Source organism: Hemitrygon akajei, chromosome 29 (genome assembly GCF_048418815.1).
Source record: "Hemitrygon akajei chromosome 29, sHemAka1.3, whole genome shotgun sequence".
NCBI lineage: Eukaryota > Metazoa > Chordata > Chondrichthyes > Myliobatiformes > Dasyatidae > Hemitrygon > Hemitrygon akajei.
The window spans coordinates 22,858,994-22,873,269 of record NC_133152.1 but is presented as its reverse complement, the minus strand read 5'-3'; the positions used below and the strand labels follow the sequence as shown (position 1 = coordinate 22,873,269).

At 47.3% G+C, this 14,276-nt stretch overlaps 1 protein-coding gene across 3 annotated transcripts in view; it reads left to right on the top strand.

Moving 5' to 3' along the window:
• Positions 1-14,276, top strand: part of arhgef19 (Rho guanine nucleotide exchange factor (GEF) 19) — a 120,547-nt gene that overhangs the window by 94,043 nt on the left and 12,228 nt on the right. For all 3 annotated transcript variants that reach the window (XM_073031858.1, XM_073031856.1, XM_073031859.1), the window contains 2 exons: positions 413-576; positions 13,896-14,054. In XM_073031858.1, the coding sequence (XP_072887959.1) occupies positions 413-576; positions 13,896-14,054 (323 nt within the window). The remainder of the gene's footprint in view (positions 1-412; positions 577-13,895; positions 14,055-14,276) is intronic.

Here is a 14,276-nt window from a genome sequence, read left to right as displayed (position 1 = left end):
GCTGAGGAGCTGAATTCCTGATCCTACCCCTTGTGCCCTCGTGCGCTGCGTTTCTGGGACCGTGGGAGGAACCTGGAGGACAATGGGGAAACCGAAACGGTGGCAGGGAGAATGTGCGGGCCACACACGGCGGCACTGGAGAACAGGATCAAATCTGGGTTGCTGGAAGTCTATTGGCATGAGTTACGATCTCACACAAGTGCCACCTGCTTGACACGGGCTGAGACAAAATCTAGAGTTGGGGGAGGTGTGGGACTTTATTTGTGAATGCTGTTTACGTGACTCACACTGCTTCCGTAAGCCAGTTCTTTGTTGCTCCGGTGCACTTTGACGGTAAACTCGACCTTTGACTTTGGCTTACGTTTGGAGCTCTTGGTCACTGAATCACTGAGTTCTCTCCCTCTCTGTCCAGATATTCCCACTGATCTCACAGTCCCGGTGGTTGGTGAAGCATGGGGAGCTGACTGAGGTGGACTCGCAGACAAATAACATGTCGGGGTCAAAGTTCAAGCTTTCCAACAGGCCAATCTACCTGCACCTCTTCAATGACTGTCTTCTGCTCTCCCGCAAGAAAGAGTAAGTGTGTTTCTGCTTTATTCTTTCTACGTTCATTGATTTTTCAGCATCTGGACATTGTTGTCATAAAGCATTTATTACTCAACAATCTGTTGGATGTTATTCTTGAACATCTTGATGATTCCACAGTGTTGCTATGAGGGCATCCAGGATCTGGACCCAGTGATGACGGTGATGTTACTTCCATGTCAGATTATCCGAGGTTCAAACGTATTGATCGTGCGTACGCTCAAAACATACAGTGACGTGTTTTGTTGGCGATGGTGAGCTGGGGGCAGCCCGCAAGTGGCTCTCCATGTTCTGGCCACAGCAAAGCAGGCTCACAATGTTCAGCAGAAGAGCACAGAACAAGACAGGGGACAAAACAGCACCACACCTACGCAGACCGCCAGCCCTCAAAGTGGCCTTGGTGGTAGAGGTCATGGGTATAGGAGAAGTCTGCATGACTTCTGTTGCTCACATTAGTTCAATTTTGCTCTGCTTTATTAGGTATTCTGTGTTAACAATACAATGATTATTTACACACAATTTTCAGGGAGTTAAAGTATTGGATGGCTCACAAACTCAGCAACTTTACCTCCGGATCCCACTGGTGCCTGACACAGCAGTGCATGGGAAATGCATGGGCGTGCCCAGAGAGGGCCACTGTTGTGTGATGCCTCAGTACAGTTCTGTGATTTTACACTGTGTTTTGCACTGTGCCAACCCATTCGTGCTATGTACCGATGGCCTTCGTGTGATCAGGCTTGTCTGGTCAAGGAGACTGCCTCGGGAACCAGTGGCTTTCATGCTCATGGAGGTTCAAAGTAATAGAGAGAAACAGTATGGAAACAGGCCGTTCGGCCCACCGAGCCCATGCCGACCACTTCCTCCCTCTATATTAACATACTCCTACTGCATTCTAAACTGATGCCAGTCAGATAACCTGCTTTCTCTGACTGATTTGTCCGTCTCCCCCTTGGATCCAATTCTGCCTCTAAAGAGTCCTGAAGAAGGGTCCCAGCCCATAATATCACCTGTTTATTCATTTCTATTGGTGCCAGCTGGCCTGCTGAGTTCCTCTGGCATTTTGTGTGTGTTGCTCTGGATTTCCAACATCTGCAGACTTCCTCGTGGTTTTAATTTCTCTTGTTAGCTCCAGCTGAACCACCCCCCTGTGCTTTTCTTTAGATCCCAGACAGAAAAAAAACAAATGCATTTACCACGGGCACGCTACAGTCAACAAGTAATGTTCTTAAATCCTCCTTGGCCAATTCACACCTAAAACCGTTCTACTCTGATTCATTTTGTTCTGTCCACTTTCTAATCAACTCCCCTGAGAATCTCCTATCACTTACACACAAAGGGTAATTGACAATGGGCAATTAATCTACCAACTGCTAACTTTACAGATGTGGGAGGAAGTTGAGGCAATCAGAGGAAAGTCACACGGTCATGCGAACTCCGCACAGACAGCACCAGAGGTCAGGATACAAGCTGACAGTGACGGTGACTCCACTGGCTGTGCCCCTTTGTGGCTACAATTGTTTACGTTACAATATTAATTCTGTTGGTAGCTTGACCTCAGGACCTGGCACATGGGTTGCAAACCCCTACGTCAAACGTGGGCCCAGCCATCATCACTCACTCTGATCATAACACCTCCTCCAAAGACGTAACGTGACCCTCAAAAATTCTCCTCCTCCACCTTTCACTCCCCAAGACTCTGACAGAAACCACATGAATGAAAGGTTAGTCAGTTCAAAGTGCACAAAGCGTGACCTGTAACCCTCAGCATCCCGGGCACTGTCCACCCTCAACCCCTGCACTAATCCTAGAACTCTCCTTGGCTGTTGTGGGATCAGATGTCAAAGGCTTTGTTATGGAGACATTTGGAACAATGTACACGATTAAAATTTAATTCAAAGCACATTAAAAACATTAAGATAAAATGACATAAAGGAGAATAGACACAACTCAACCAGAGATTACCTCTGGTGTTTTCTTATGAGGATAAGCTGAGCAAGCTGGGGCTTTTCTCCTTGGGTCCATTTCTGCCCCTAAAGACCCTGTGTCTAGAAGAGTCCTGAAGAAGGATCCCAGCCCAAAATATCACCTGTTTATTCATTTCCATAGATACCACCTGGCCTGGAGTTCATCCAGCATTTTGTGTGTGCTGCTCTGCATGAGAGGGTGAGAGGTGACCTGATGGAGATGTACAGGGTAGATCGAGTGGACATTTTTGCAGGGCAGAGATGGCTAAAATGAGGGGCCATCATGTTAAGGTGACTGGAGGAAAGTGTAGGGGGGATGTCAGTGTATTTTTACGCAGAGAGTGGTGGGGGCATGGAACGCTCTGCCAGCGGTGGTGGTAGAGCCTGGTACATTAGGAACATTTAAGAAACTCTTAGATGGGCACTTGGATGAAGGAAGAACATAAGAAATAGGAGCAGGAGTAGGCCATCCGGCCCATTGAGCCTGCCCTGCCATTCAGTAAGATCATGGCTGATCTGTCCATAAACTCAGCTCCATCTACCTGCCTTTTCCCCATAACCCTTAATTCCCCTACTATGTAAAAACCTATCTAACTGTTTCTTAAATATATTTAGTGAAGAAGCCTCAACTGCTTCCCTGGGCAGAGAATTCCACAGATTCACCACTCTCTGGGAAAAACAGTTTCTCCTCATCTCTGTCCTAAATCTTCTTCCCTGAATTTTGAGGCAATGTCCCCTAGTTCTAGTCTCACCTACCAATGGAAACAACTTTCCTACTTCTATCTTATCTATCCCTTTCAAAATTTTGTATGTTTCTATACGATCCCCTCTCATTCTTCTGAACTCCAGAGAGTATAGTCCCTGGCGACTCAATCTCGCCTCATAGGTTAACCCCTTCATCCCTGGAATCAACCTGGTGGATACTGCCTCAGTATATCCTTCCTCAAGTATGCAGACCAGAACTGCACACAGTACTCCAGGTGCGGCCTCACCAGTAGGCTATATAGTTGCAGCATGACTTCCCTGCTCTTGAATTCAATCCCTCCAGCAATGAAGGCCAACATTCCATTTGCCTTCTTAATAACCTGTTGTACCTGCAAGCCAACTTTTTGCGATTCATGCACAAGCACTCCCAAGTCCCTCTGCACAACAGCATGCTGCAATCTTTCATCATTTAAATAATAATCTGCTCTTCTATTATTCCTTCCAAAGTGGATGATCTCTCATTTACCAACATTGTATTCCACCTGCCAGACCTTGGCCCACTCACTTAACCTATCTATATCCCTCTGCAGACTCTCCACATCCTCTATACAATTTGCTTTTCAACTCAGTTTAGTGTCATCAGCAAACTTTGCTACACTACACTCAGTCCCCTCTTTCAAATCATCAATGTAAATGGTAAACAGCTGCGAGCCCAGCACCGACCCCTGCGGCACCCCACTCACCACTGACTGCCAATCGGAGAAACACCCATTTATACCAACTCTCTGCCTTCTATTGGTTAACCAATCCACTATCCATGCCAATACACTTCCTCCGACTCCATGCATCTGTATCTTATTTATAAGTCTCTTGTGCGGCACCTTATCAAACGTCTTCTGGAAGTCCAAGTATATGACATCCACCTGTTCCCCTCTATCCACTGCACTCATTATGTCCTCAAAGAACTCCAGTAAGTTTGTCAAACAGGACCTGCCCTTTCTGAATCCATGCTGCGTCTGTCTAATGGAGCCACTCCTTTCTAAATGTTTCGTTATTTCTTCCTTAATGATAGCTTCAAGCATTCCTTAATGACAGATTCAAGAATGCAGGGCTATGCAGGAGAGAAGGGTTAGATTGGTCTTAGAGCAGGTTGTAAAGTTGGCAAAACGTTGTGGGCTGAAGGTCCTGTACTGTGCTGTAATGTTCTATGTTCTGTCTGATGAAGGTTGGCAGCACTGTCAGGGTCACTGCTTACACACTGGCCTGGAGGGGCTGGATCAAAGCACAGCATGATCCAAACCCAAGTGGTGAGTGCAGCGAAGGAGTGGGAGCTCGCACAACCAGGATCTCACCTCAAGGTCTGCTCTGAGCAGAGGCAGATGCTGAAGATGTGCTGAACACTGGCATGGGGGGTCATGTTAGGACCTATCCCCCCACGCGAAAGCTCAATCCCCTCTGTTGTACGTTGCAGTGATGCTTTTAAAGAAAGTAAGCTGTTGGGACATTCCCAAAACGTATGGTAACACTAAATTAGTGTGCCTTTCCAACCCTGGTGCTCGGTGTTAGTAGAGTTGTATGCAGATCACCCAGCAGTCATGGTGACATTGGGGCAACAACAAACAGGAAGTTAGATGCATTTGTTATAGGATGCAGTTGTAACCATGGATGATTTTACACTCTGTATCGATTGGGCTAACCAGATCAGTAATAATACTGTGAAGGAGAAATTCCTAGAGTATTGATGGGATGGCCTTCTGAAGACAGCTGGGGAGCAGGCCATGCTACACTGGGTGTTGTGTAATGAGAAGGGATGAGGAGAAAGCATAATGTAATTCTTCATTAAGATGGAGAGAGATGAGGCTAGGGTCTTGAATGTGCTTCTCCCAACCCCCCCCCCCCCCCTGTCTGGGAACTAAACAAAAGGACAGGAGGGGGGTTCAGCTGTAGCTAACAAGAGAAATTCAGGATAGTATTGGATCCAAGGCATGGAAATTGTTTTGAGAAAGGAGAAACCGGACTGGGATCAGTTTTAAATGCAGTAAGAGAGAACCTTGAAGGAACGGGAGTATGAGAATAAACATAAAAGCTGACTGTAAGAACTTTAAAAGAAAAAGATGATGAAAAAAGAGATGTCAATTTATAATGAAGAACAATTGACCAAATACTGTGAGTTACTCTTCAAAAAGAACCTCCCAGAAATGTTGTGGAAACTAGAATCTACTGAGAGGGAAGAACTGAAGTAAATCAGTACTATAGGGGAAATGGTATGAGAGAAGTTGATGGGACTGAATGCTGATAAATCCCCAGGGTCTGATAGTTTGCATCCCAGAATTATTAAGGAAGTGGTACAAGAAATAATGGATGCATTGATAGTCATTTTCTAGAAGTTTTTAAATTCTGGATCAGCCCTGATGGTAAAGGAAAGGTAGTAGAAATTCATTTTTTTTAAAAAATATAGATAAAAACAGAATCGGTAGTGTGGGAAATGCATTAAAAATTGTGATGACAAAGGATTTGGAAAGCAGTAACAGGATCAGTCAGAGTCGGAATGGATTTATGGAGGGGAGGTCACGTCTGACAAAGTTACTGAATGTTTTGAAGATGTAACAGGTTGAGTGGGTGGTGAAGAACCAGTTTCCAGAGGGCTTTTGATAAATTCCCACATATGAGGTCAATTCTCAAAATGAGAGCACTTTGGATAAAGAGCTGTTTGACTGGCAGGAAAGGAACAGCAGAATTAGAATCATTAAATGTAATGTTTCTAAGTTTGCAGAAGACACAGAGTTGGGGGAGTGTGAGCTGCAAAGAGGACACAGAGGGGCTCCATCGTAACTTAGACAGGTTGAGTTTGTGCGCTAATGCATGGAGAATGCAAAATAATGTTGATAATTCACTCTGGAGGTAAAGAGCAGGAAGACTATTATGAACCTAGTGACAGATTAGTAAAGAGGGAGGATCAGTGTGAGTTTGGTGCCCCTGTGCAGCAGCTGAAGAATGTATGCATGCAAACTGTTAAGAAATCTTGACTTTGGTATGTTGACTACTGCAGGAGGAACAGGGGCGTCTTACTGTACTGGGCATTGGCAAGACCACACCTTGATATTGGGTGAAGCTTGCCTTAAGATATAGAAGGATGCCATTCAACCCGTCAAATTGATGTTGGTTGATGGAGCAATCCCAACCCTGCAACATATTAAGTTTTCCCTGCTACCATCTCCCAACAGCTCTTTCCAACTCTACCTCTCACCTATACTTGGGGGATTTTACCAATACTGTGTATCTTTGTGCTGTGTGAGGATACTGGAGCACGTGTGAAGTCCCACGTGGTCACAGAGAGAACGTACTAATTTCACACAGAAAACACTAGGGGTCAGGATTGAACCATGAGGCAGCAGCTCAGCAACTCTGCTCTGCTGCCCCCTGTGGTCTCGCAGGGTAACGCAGTTGTGGGAAATGCAGTATACATAATTCACAGGCACCGACATTGAATTGGGGTTTCACTTTAAGAGGCCGGTCTGACATGATGACATTAGTACGTAAAGAGATTTAGCGTGCTTTTGTTTTTAGGTTTTGGAGTTCAATAAAATGTGCTATGGGTTTCATTAAACATAAAACGCTTCACTTCATTTTATTTGCGGAAGCCTACATTGGTGACCCCGATGGAATCATCCTAGGACAGAGTCAGTGAACGTGCTGGCCAGTGCAGTCGCTCTGAAACTGCCGGAGCTTTGGGAGCAAAATGCCGTAACTTGGTTTGTACGAGCTGAGGCCCAGTTCGATCTGCAAGAAATCACAGCCGACGACACCAGATTCTTCTACATGGTTGCACCGCTCAGCAATTCCATGACTGCGGGAGAGGTGATTCTGTTGAACACCTGTCTGAACGTGATAAATACCAACCGCTGAAAACTCACTTTTTGGACTATCGAAGTTTGAGTGCGCCAAACAGTTGTTCTCCTTACCCAGTCTCAGCGATGCTAAGCCATTGGAGCTAATGGACCACAAGCTGTCTCTCCTGGGAAATCACCATCCCTGCTTTATTTATAATGAACTCTTCATTCAGCAAACGCCCGATCAAATTCACAAAACCCTTGCTAATACACCTGTGATGGAGTACAGGGAGCTTGCTAAAATGGCTGCTAGTCGACACTCAGCTAGACAGTGGTTTTTCATACCTCCTCCTTTCTCTACCTCAATAAGCCTGGTCAGCAAGGCCCCCTACATAAGGACAGCCGTGGCTGCGAGACTGACTGTGCCCGGTCTGCGTTTTTAACACGCTCACTTTTGTCCGAGTGCTAGGAAGTGCCAACCGCCTTGCAGCAGTGATGGTGCCAGCACATTGGGACGTCAGAGGTCTGTGAACTCTGTGGCTTCCAGCTGCCAGGATCGTCCATTGTTCCTCACGGACACCCTTTCAGGACAACATTTCCTGTGTGCGGGTGAGCGTACTGCCAGCATCGCCTATTGATGAGAAGGCAAAGAGTGAGAAAACCTCCCCACAGCAGCAGGATCCAGACTGACGGGACACAAAGGAGATGCTCTGTTTCGGTGGCCAGAATTACACACGGGATTTCACCCTGGCTAAAGTGGCTAAGCCTCTGCTCGCTGCGGATTTCCTGTGAGCCCAAGGACTGTTAGTCCATGGCCAGTCCATGCCCGCACGCTTAGACTGGACCCAGAAAAGCTGGCAACTGGGAAAGACTCAGAATTCTACGCCAGTCAAATAGCCCCTGGGCTTCACCCCTCCGTATGGTCCCTAAATCTGATGCTGGTTGCCCCGCCATGTGGTGATTACCGATGGCTTAACGAGGTCACCACCCCTGATCATTACCCAGTCCCACACATCCAAACCTTTTTGGCATGTTTAACCAGAAAGTTAATTTTTTCCAAAATCGATCTAGTTAGGGGCTACCTGTGTTCTCGGAGGATAGTCCCAAAACAGCTGTGGTAACTCCGTCCAACCTCTTTGAGTGTCTGTGCATGCCATTTGGACTGAAAAATGCAGCACAGACTTTCCAACAGCTGACGGGACTCTGTATTTAAAGACTTAGATTTTCTTTCTGTTTACCTGGATAACGACAGTGCGTCCAAATCCAAACATCTCCGCACACTGTTTGAGCTGAAATGGGTTGATTATTAACCCTGAGAAATGCCAGTTTGGGTTGTCAACCATTGACTTTCTCAGCCGTCACATCCCCTCAGAGGGTGCGAAAACCCTCCCATCAAAAGTAGCCGCTATTATGGATCTCCCACTGCCCTCGCGCTACAAAAAAAACTGAAGAGTTTTTAGGTATGGTAAATTTCTGTCACCCTTTCATTCCATGAGCTGCTGAACTTGTGCTCCCCCGTATAATGCGCTTAAAGGCAAATGCCCCTAATAAAGTGCTTGACTGGTCAGAGGACATGACCAGGGCATTTGATGATACAAAACGAGTTCTTTCCATTGCAACCATACTGGCACATCCACTCCCCAACATAATTCACAGCCACCGACAATGCCATTACAACTGACGCTTCACGCGACGCTGTGGGTGCTGTACACAAACAGCCGGTCTTTAGCTGGCAGCTCCACTCCCAGGAAAGGAATTACAGCACGTTTGACCGTGAGATTCTTGGTCTTCTATCTGACTGTCCGTCATTTTGATTTTCTTCTATAAGGGTCGCCATTTCACGGCGTTTGTTGACCACAAACCACTCGTTATCAGATCCTTGGTCTGCACAGCAGCAATGCTATCTGGCCTACATATCCGAGTTCACAACTGATATACAACATATCAAGGGGAAAAATACTGCTATGGCTGATTGCCTCTCATGGCCAGCCGTTTAGGCTGTACACACAGGGATTGACTACGTCGGTACAGTAGCCAACCAAGTTACTGACCCAGAGGTCCCGGCTCACCAGACAGCAGTTACGGGCTTGCGGTTGGCCAACATTAATTTCAGGGAAGCCAGGGTTTCTCTCCTGTGCGGAATCTCAACCGGTCATCCTCGCCCCACCGGGCACGTAAACTGGAGCCAGACTGCTTTCAACTCCATACGTGGCCTCTCGCATCTGGGCCAGAGGGCTCACAGAAGCTGGTTGAGCTAAAGTTTATTTGGCATGGCCTCAGAAAGGACACATGTGATTGGACTACAGCCATAGTGGAGTGCTAGTGGGCAAAAATGAACCATCATGTCCAGGCACCATTAATATCTTTTGAGGTCCTTGGGTGGCAGTCTGTCCTTTTCAATGTGGGCCTTGTTGGTCCTCTTTCACCCCCACCCCAGATTTATACACCTCCTTACCACGATGGACCATACCTTCAGGTAGTCAGAAGTCATCCCTCTAGCATCGATGACGGCCGCAGACATGGCTCGGACATCTATCACTACCTGGGTTGCTTGGTTTGGCATTGTCCCCAATGAATTTCAGACCTCCGGGCTGCGATGGCCCAGAACCGCGGTGTTAGGCTACATCACACCACGGCGTATCACCTGCAGTCCTGTGCAAGCAGATTCTCCGCTCTACAAAGGGCTTCCCTGACGGACGAGTGTTGGCATGATCGGCTCCCATGGGTCCTGCTGGGGCTCAGAACGGCTCCAAAAGAGGTCCTACAGTTGTCTGTGGCAGAGTTGGTACATGGCCAGCCGTTATGAGTGCCAAGAGATTTCATTCCACGACTGCCTGGTTTCTCTCAACAGCACTCCACCCTCCTCAGTAAATTCAATTCCTTTCCACCTGTTTCTCCCTCCCATCGTGGCGTGCAGCACTCTTGGGGTTCCTTGACCTACATTCCACCTCATTTGCTTTCCTCGACAATGGTGCACACCAGCATCCCCTTAGGCCCACTTACGATGGCCCCGGTCTGTGTTTTGGAATGGGGAGATTAGAGGGGTAAACCTGAACGTATTTTGGTAGATCACCTTAAACCGGCCCAGCAAGATTTGGAGTATTCCGCTGCCGTGCCCCTGGCGTCACAACATGACCATAAGCGTGTCAACGCACCTCCGGACGAGCCAAAGGCACCTGCAGTTCCTTCACCCATGGAACACGGACCCGAGCTGGGCGGCTCGTTCGAGCTCCAGACAGGCTCTCCATGCCGGTTTTAGTGAATTCCAGGAGGCCCTGTGTAGGGTAATGTAATTGGGAGATATGTACATTATTCACAACCACCGACATTAAGCTGGGCTTCACTGTAAGAGGGTGGTCTGACGTGATGACGTTATTACGTAGAGTTTTAGCACACTTTTGAGTGTAGGTTTTGGAGTTCAGTAACGTGTGTTATGGGTTTCAATAAACATAAGACATCTCACTTTGCTTTATTTGCGGAAACCTTATCTGAGGAAGAATGTTGTGGCTAAGGAGAGTTTGCAACAAAGCTTCACGGGACCAGTTCTTGGGATGGAGAACTTGCATATGAAGCTGGTTTGGGGTGACTGGACTCTTTTTTTTGTTGGAGTTTAGAAGAATGAGAGGGAACGTCATCTGAAACTTATTAAACCCTGATGGGAGTGGACAGACTCAATGCTGGGATGGTATTCCCTGCGAAGGGGAAGTCAAATTACTTCACTCAGAGAGCTCACTCTCTACAACAGAAAGCATTTGGCCACATTTTTAGCTACATTTTAGCGGGATTTAGATATCGCAGGAAGCCGGAACAGGGCACTATACTGAATCTGAAGGCCCAGCTGACCTGGCCTTGATGTTCTGTGTCATTTGAACCCGGCAAGTGCTGCAATGCCGTTTCCCGCCGCTAGATGGCTCTCGGGCAGCACCCAGCCCTGTTAGAAGGCTGAGATGAACATTTTACCAACCCGGGCTGAAGAAAAACTTGCTGCGGTCAAGATCCGGAGCACCTCAGTAAATCATACATTTTATCATGAATATAGATTGGGTGTGTCAGTGCAGGAGATGAACAAACCCTGACTTTGACCTGAACCCTGTTCACAAACAATATCTGGATTTCCACTTGCACGCACACTCCCTGTTTTCGGACACATGCACACCTGGTGAACATATACACACCGTGGACACAGAAGACACATACATACGTGCATATATACCCCAGGCATTCATATATTTACATCCCTAGTTTTCACCATCAGTATTACTTAGCAGTCCCTGGTAAAAGTCCATCCTTCATTCTGTACCTAACCACTGTGTATACACGTAAATACACGTACGCGTTCATATATATTCACACTTCATGCTTGCACAGTGCCAGCACACCTACCTTCTCGGTCTCTCTCTCTCTCTCTCTCTCTCTCTCTCTCTCACTCTCTCTCTCTCTCTCTCTCTCTCTCTCTCTCTCTCACTCACTCACTCACTCACACACACACACACACACACACACACACACACACACACCCACACCCACACACCCACACCCACACACACACACACACACACACACACACACACACACACACCCACACACACACACACACACACACACACACACACACCCACACACACCCACACACCCACACACACACACACACACCCACCCACCCAGCGTTTGCATGTTTACACAGAGCATAACTTGCACATTCTTTTTGTGTCAGATTTATGTTTTCTTGGGAACAATGTTTCCGTGCCTGCGAGACTGCCGCGGGCAAGTTCTCTTTTTAAAGATTGAGGGTTAGCTTTAATTCGTTGCCTGCACATCAAGGCAGTGAAATGTGCCGCCTGCATCAGCGACCGACCCGGTCCGAATACTGGAGGCGGCCCGCAAGCGTCGCCTTGCCGGCCAGCGCCGACGTAGCATGCCCACAACTTACTAACCCTAACCTGCACCTCTTTGGACTGTGGGAGGAAACCGGAGCACCCGGAGGAAACCCAGGCGGTCATGGGGAGAAGGTGCAAACTCCTTACAGGCAGTGGCAGGATTTGAGCCCTTATCGCTGATGCTGTAAACTTTTGAGCGTTACACAGACTGGTAGACTCCATCATTGCCACTATACATACCTGTGCAGGAGTCAATAAACTTGACTTTGAACTTATTTGACTCTGACCTGGCACTTTTGACTGGTCAAGTGGGACCCAGGTTAAACTTAGGGGCTCTGACATTAGACCGAATGTCTCAAACTTTTCATCTAATGGTGAGGAGTCTGGTAGCTTTCCATTTGATTTGACACACCTCCATATCACATCAGGGCTTGTGCCAATGGTTTTTAAAAGTGTTTTTAAAATGGTTTTAAAATGTGTTTATGTGATATCATACTGGAGGAACATTGAATTTCCCCTTGGGGATGAATAAAGTATCTATCTATCTATCTATCTATCTAAAAGTATCTTCCAACATTGCATCTCATATCATTGATAGCTACTGCTTTAGTCTCTGCTTCAGGTCATTAAGCACAGGGAGCTCATTTGCAAATTGCACAACAAGCAAAATATCTGTGTCCGTAAGAAATAAGCATTACTGGCTCAAATTGAAATCAGCCTGGGGCTGGTTTGAAAAGGATGCCAAGAACTGGATTGAATTCAAATCCCTGAGACCCACCACATTCGCCGACTGAGTCTCAAGGCTTGGAATTGATAGCAAAAGTTCAGGAGGCTGAGTTCAGATACCGTGGGAAAGAGACAGCAACAAGATCACCAAACCGATGCTTTCCAGAACGAGAAGCAATAGGAGAAAGTTGATCCTGGAGAATTATTTATAGCAGTAGGGTCAAAACCCTGGGGAGCTGGGAGTTGGAGGAGGAAGAGAGGGAAAGGAGATTGCTTTCCAAAGGACAGCAACATAATTGTAAGTAGAAACGTGTTTGAAGGATAACTGGTGGTTTTCTTAGGTGAATACGGTTTTATTGAGCCTGTTGTTGGGCTGCAAAAGCTCCCATAACACAGAGCGACACGCACAAAACTCTGGAGGTACTCAGCAGATCAGGCAGGGAAATAAACAGTTGACATTTCAGGCCGAGACCCTTCATCAGGACTCCCATGACATGACACAGAGAAGCTTTGGAGTTATCCTATCACTCTGGCCGACAGCATTGCTTCACTAGAAGAAGGAAACAGTTTCACGGGGTCTGGTGTGACCTGAGTGCTCAGCAGGCAGAGAAATGTCTGTGATAATCTGTTTTTCCTGGTTCTTCTATTGAAGCTCATCTGAACTTGTGACGGTGCCACGCTCCCGCAGGACTGCTCTGGGGCTGCGGTCTACATTTCTGCGCTTGAGTTTCTGGTGGGACGTCTCAGTCTGTCGAGGGGTGTAACAGTCCAGCACCACAACGGTGGCAACAGTGGGGAAGCTCCCGCAAAGCGCTTTGCGACACCCTGAGGTTCTGAAAGACATTTGCAAATCTGCCTTAATAAAACTAGAAGACAAACTGCATTTCAGGCTTAGGAATTACATTTCGAGCTGTGAACTCCTAACCAAAGAGAAGTTGTACCCTATTAACTCCTCAAGCTGACAAGAAGGCCATTTGGCCCACGGCAATTGTGCTAGCAATAAAGCAAAGTTGAGCCACTACTCCATTCCCTTCTGAAAAACCTACATTTTCCTCCTGGGTATATCTGGGAATTCTCCACAAAAGGTGCAAAGGGGGTCTCCAGCCCAGTTATCTCCCAAGTGCGTAAGGCCTGAGGCAGGTGTGGTCAGGGGCATTGTGAATGCGACTGGTTTCTGCGGCCACTCATCGGTGTCTTTTCTCTCTCAGTACAGGGAAATTTGCCGTGTTTATCCACGCCAAGACTGAGGAGCTGCGGCCGAAAGACCTGAACATGAAGGTGCACGGGATCCCGGGACACGTGTTCCACCTGCAGCTGCTCGGGAAGCAACACGCCAAGCAGCAGATCCTGTTGCGGGCCCGCACTGAGTGAGTGACTGGGCTCTGGGGCCTCGGGGCAACCGAACACGGCGAATCCCGGCCAGTGCCTTATGCGGACTGTGGTCTTCTGAAAACCTCTGTTTTATTGACTCATTCCACCATTAGACAGATCTTTTCCTCCCAAAACTAACAGCTGGTGATCTTTTATCTAATTTATTTAATTATTGCGTGGAATAGGCCCTTCCGGCCCTTTGAGCTGTGCCACCCAGC